Below are 5,708 nucleotides of genomic sequence, written 5' to 3' on the forward strand. Positions count from 1 at the left end.
GCTTGGGTTGCTGGGCTGACTCCACCTTGAGAGCCACATTCTCCCTGGTCAGCAGGTCCATGGCCTCGTAGATCTCACCAAAGCCCCCGCCCCCGATCTTTTTGAGCTACAGAGACAGGGGAGAGGGGAAGAGGGGGCACGGGGATCAGGCTGAGTAGCTCTCCACCCAACCCACTGCTGGCTCACATCCTTCAGTGTCCTTGGAGAAGAGGATCCCCCACCCACCAGTGCTCCCACCTCCTCTCCTAGTGCTAGAGACAGCTCAGCAACCGCCCCCCCCCACCAACATACACACAGGGCCACACGTCACGTGGGCAGAGGGGGAAGTTATGAGACCTGAGACTCCACAGAGACATGGAGACAAACCCATGCAGGGTTCTGAAGAGATAATGGGCTGTTGTGAGCCATTTAAAGGACATAAATACCACACTTCCCCCATCCCCCACCTAGACTGAGCAGCCTCCATCCAGAAGCAAAACTAATTTCCAGAACCTCGCAGTTTCAGGTGGGTCCCCCAGGGAGGCCGGCCCTTTCTGGGGTTGGCAGTCTCCTGAAAGATGACACTAGGGGCAGAGAGCATCTCGAGGAGAGTGTCTGTGGGGTGGGGGGCGGGTACTCAACAAAGGGTGTTCTCTGCCCACGTCACTCCTGAGGCCTGAGATCAGATGCCCAAAACCAGGGTGAGTCTCCTATCCCAGGGAACATGGAGGGGATGGAAGTTTGGAGAAAAATCTGTGTTCCCAGGGAGCACTGCAGTGGATCTCTGACCCTCTGGGCCCCCCTCCTCCAGCATCCTCAGGCAAGGAGTGAGAAAAGACAGAGGGGAGAACTGTGAGAGAGGAAGAATTGGCCAGGGGAGATGAGCAGAGCTGAGTTAGAGGACAGGATTAAAAGTCATTTCAAGTCAGGGGCCCAGGGCTCTTGGAGAGTGAGGGTGCTGCTGGCGAAGATGGGGGGACAGGGGGGAAGGTGCTGAGTTCTAAGTGGGGACTTCTTTGGTTTAAGAAAGATGCACACACGTTTCTGCTATCTTTCCACCAAAATAATGTGCATGAAGGTTCTGGCTGATGTTCTCAAGAGCATCAACAATGACAAAAAGAGAAGCAAATGCCAGGTTCTTATCAGGCTATGCTCTAGAGTCACCATCCAGTTTCTAACTGTGATGGTGAAGCATGGTTACATTGGTGAGCTTGAAATCATCAGTGCTCACAGAGCTGGCAAAATTGTTGTGAACATCATAGGTAGGTTAGACAAATGTAAGGGGATCAGCCCCAGATTTGAGGAGCAACTCAAAGATCTAGAAAAACGGCAGAATAACCTGTTCCTGCTCCATCAGCGTGGTTTCATTGTACTGATAGCCCCAGCTGGCATCATGAAATGTGAGGAAGCAAGACAAAAAAACACAGGAGGGAAAATCCTGAGATTCTTTTTCTAGGGTTGTAACAAATCAGGGCAAATAAAATGCCTCACTAGGAAAAAAAAAAAGAAAGAAAGAAAGCTGTACAGTTCCATTCTCACCTCCCAAGGAAGCCCATCCATCATGAATAGCCTGCTCTCTTCCTGAGCCCTTACTCCTGTCCTGTTGGCTTGTAACTGGCTTGTAACACACCAGCCGCAGCTGGGCTTCCTGACTCTGAGCCTCGCGCATCTCCGAACCCTTCCTGTAGCATTTACTCAGCACTCACACGCCCAATAAATGTTTAATGGTGGTTGAAACATAGGAACAGCGGAGGAAAGGGGGCAGGGCAGAGCTGAGGACTGGGAGTTCCCAGCGGGTCACAGTGGTAAACGCTCTAGAAAGAGAGAGGAGGATGCCTGGAAGATGGAGAAGACAAGTGGAAGGCTGGTTGGGTTCTTGTGCCCAAGAAAGAGGGTGGAGGAAGAACAGGGAGACACCAGGGTCCCTCTCTGCTTGAGATAAAAGGTAAGGTCAGGCTTCTAGAAGAATTTTGAACAGGAGGAGACAGAGGCAGGCTCAAGGGAACCCATGGCAGGTCTTCTTTTGGGGAACATTAAACTCAGGGGAGATTCTAGTATCTTCTAGATACCTTTATGGTTTTCTTTGTGGCAATATGGAGAAAAGGGCAAGGGAGAGGGTACAAGCACCACCCTTCGGTTTTGTCTGCTCCAGACTCACAGATTTCATCTCAGCTCATCCCCAGAGGCTCTCGACAACTCACAGGAGTTGTCATTTTGCACAAAAGGAAAACTAAGGCGCAGAGAGTTAAGTACCTTGCCCCAGTTCACACTGCTAGTAAGTAGCAAAGCCAGGTTTCATTTAAATCCAGGCAATGGTAAGGAACTCGCTTGCCAGTGCAAGAGACCCGGGTTTGATCCCTGGGTCGGGAAGGTCCCATGGAGGAGGACATGGCAACCCACTCCAGTATTCTTGCCTGGAGAATCCCATGAACAGAGGAGCCTGGCGGGCTACAGTCCATAGGATCACTAAGAGTTAGACACGTCTGAAGCGACTTAGCACAGGCAATCTAATGCAGAACCCATGCTCTTAACTGCAATTTTGTAGGAACTGTTGACCATACTGGCATTAACAGTATGAGTGCTGAGATTCAAGCCCAGATTTGCCAGGTTCCAAAATCCTTGCTAGAGATGGTAAGGAGGGCTTGGGGCACCCAAGACATTTCTGACATCTACTCCGGAATTTCCCAGGAGACCAAAGGGTATTTCTCTACCACCTCCACTTCCAAACAGTGTTTCTCCTCTCTTAGTTACCTACTCACCCCTACCCACCCATTACAGAACCTCTGGGGGCAGAAAAGTACACCGGGCACAGAGGCTAGTTCCCTAATAATACTTTTAGAAGGCCATGAAAATGTTCTAATTTCTTTTAAAGTCAGAAGGGAATAAATAAACTTTTAGATAAAATTTTTATTATATAATATTAATTTATTCCTTATTATAGCAGTGCAATCACACAATTGCAATTTTTAGTACTTTATTATTTTTGAAGAGGCCAGTGGAGGCAAAACTGACTGCTCAAGCCCCACAAAAGTCACAGAACAGCTTTGCCCACGCCCAGTAACAGGAACATCCTCATAACTAGACCCTGTTCCTTCCCTCCTACATTTTTTCAGGAGCCCCTCCACTGCTGAAGGACCTCGATACAATAGGACACAGTAGGACCAGCATTCACTTAGGAAAAAGGAAAGCTGTTTTCTTGGGCCAGCTCTGGGTGACCCAGGATGAGTTTCTGCTTTTCTCCTTCTGTAAAATGAGTGGGACTACAATAGGTCACAATTCTCCCTTGGCTCTGTGATCTTGATTCTTGGAGAGGCTAATTCTTGGGAAATGAATGGCAGAGCTCTGTGACTGTTGCACCAGCAATCAGATAGACCTGGTTTCACCAGCCAGTCATGGGAACCTGGCAAGTTAGCTCATCTTTGTGTCTCAGTTTCCATACCTGTGAAATGGGAATAATAATGGTATTTATCCCATAGGTTGTTGAGGTCAGGCATGTAAGGGACTTTACACATTGCCTGGCCACAGTACATGCTCAAAATAAATGCTAAGTTTTTATTGTTATTATAGTTGTTTATTCTGATTCTGAGAGGCACCCCTCAAGAAGAAAGCTGTCATTTTTAAATACTCCATCTAGTGCCACGGACCCTCCTTTTCTCCTGGCATAGACCATCTGGGCGGCTTGTTCTTGGTTCCTGAGCTGTGCCTCCCTCCTGGCCCTTGTGGAGACTGGCTGACGGGGGTGCATCTGGCACCCCACCCTCTATTTCTCCAGGATCCAGGGAGAGAGTGAGGGGAAAGAGAGTTCACCCTGGCAAAGACTAAGGGCTTGCTCCCTGTCCCCCGACCTGACCTCTACCACTTCTCTCCCCACTCATCTCCCACCCCCTCCCTCAAAAAGCACAGGAAAGTTCTAACCCAAACTCATTATGCTGGTGAACACCCTCTTTTTCTCACCTCTTCAGTGCAAAAGTCCTCCTGCCCCCAATCTGCCAGAAACTGCCCTGAGCAGGACCTGGTGGGGGTGGGGCCTTGGAGGAACACTCCTTACTTTGCCAGACCCTCATTCCTTTGATTTCTGCCCTGGATCCTCCTCTCCTGATTTCTGTCCCTTCCCTTTCCCTCTCGAGAAGCCCCGTCTGGGACACAGACAGCCCATTCCCTTGCTCTCTGGCTTCTCCAGCTCCTTTCTCGCCCCCTGCTCCCAGTCCCAGGGACATCTCTAACAAATGGTTGTGGCTTTTGCCCCTCTCCCTGGGCCACTGGCAAACCAGCCCACGGGGTGGTTGTTGCCATGGTAACCTGCAGGGCAATCGGGCCGCCCCACTCTCCTTTGAACCGTGCACCTCTGGTGAGTTGAGCCCCCACCATCTGTCCAGTGGTTAGGACTGTGCTTCCACTGCCGGGGAGCAAGGTTCGATCCCTCGTTGGGGAACTAAGATTCCCGCGTTACCACCACCACCAACAAATCAGTATTTCTACAGTAGGTCTCGTTCAGCATACACTGCACTGCCTTTGCCTCGACCCTCACGCCTCTCCCTCCCATCCGAGGCCCAAAGCCCTGAGGAGTCTCGGACTACAATTCCCAGCAGGCCGAGCAGCCTGAAGGCCTGGGCTGGAGGAGCAAGGCACGCTGGGAGATGGAGTCTCGGCATGTTGCCCCTGCCGCAGAAAGCCGTGAGGGGAGGAGGGTGGATGGAGAAGATGGAGTGCGGATGCGGTGGGAGCCGCCTGCAGGGCCTCTTTCCCCGAACCCAGGCTTTTCTGTCCTCTGCGGAAGAGGAGGGGCTCACTCGCTGCCCTTCTCCAAGGTCCAACAGAGAAAGAGCCAGCTCCACCACCCCCGCCTGCTCTTCCCCTCCCTGAGCTCTGCAGCTCCCGCTCCGACATCCAACCAAGAGTTGTTTCAACCAACATGACCTAGCGGGGAAAGGGGTGAGAGACGGCGGGGTTGGAGAGGGGGCACCGGGAGAAAGCGATGGTCCACAAGTGTAGGCAAAAGAACTACCTGCAAGCCATGTGCAAATGAGCTTAGGGGCACCTCCCTCTTAGGGTAGGGCCGCCGCAGGCACCTGTTTTAACAGGACTCCAAGCCCTCCCTTTCCATCCTCCCCGCTCCCCTCCCGCTGTCTCGCCGGGTCACTCACTCACCACCTTCCAGCGATCCTTGACCACGTAGTTGGCCGGCAGGATGTCGGCCTGCTCCCCTCCCCCACTCATGTTGGTTTCGTCCTTAAGAGCGGCCGCTAGGCACTGCATTCGCCAGCCGGAGGGAGGGGTGTCCGCAGGGCCTGCCCTGAGGGGGCCATCTACCTGGGGAGTGGGGAGGGACTGTGAGGGAGGCGGGCTAGGACCCGGGACCCACTTGCAGATATGGAAGAGGCGACTTCCGTTCTCCTGGCTGGCATCCTTCCCTGGCCCACTGGGTAGATGCTCCAGGGGTCACTGGGGGAAGCATTGTGTAAAAACCCAGGTAGAAGTCCCCAAATGCCGTTCAAGGGGAAAGAGATGCAAACTGTAAACTGGAGATGTGAAAGCCAGCAATGGGGACACATGCGTTGGAAAAAGGAGAGGAAAATGGTGTGTGAACAGGCTGTAGGGAAAGCGTTTCCCAGAGACAGATGCTGACGAATGTGGGGAAGACTTGCTAACTGAGGAGGACACAAGACGGATGGGTGCTTAAGCAGGGAGACCGGGGCCAAGAAGGACCAGCATGGGGATCCGGTCTGTGA

The 5,708-nt window shown here is 52.4% G+C and overlaps 1 protein-coding gene across 1 annotated transcript in view; it reads right to left on the reverse strand.

The window, feature by feature from the left end:
- The window catches only part of TTBK1 (tau tubulin kinase 1), a 38,875-nt gene extending 33,640 nt beyond the window's left edge, over positions 1-5,235 (reverse strand). The window contains 2 exon segments of the mRNA XM_010863238.1: positions 6-106; positions 5,128-5,235. Coding sequence (XP_010861540.1) covers positions 6-106; positions 5,128-5,235 — 209 coding nt within the window.
- Between the last annotated feature and the right edge of the window lie 473 nt (positions 5,236-5,708).

This window comes from Bison bison, unplaced genomic scaffold (assembly GCF_000754665.1).
Source record: "Bison bison bison isolate TAMUID 2011002044 unplaced genomic scaffold, Bison_UMD1.0 scf7180017864487, whole genome shotgun sequence".
NCBI lineage: Eukaryota > Metazoa > Chordata > Mammalia > Artiodactyla > Bovidae > Bison > Bison bison.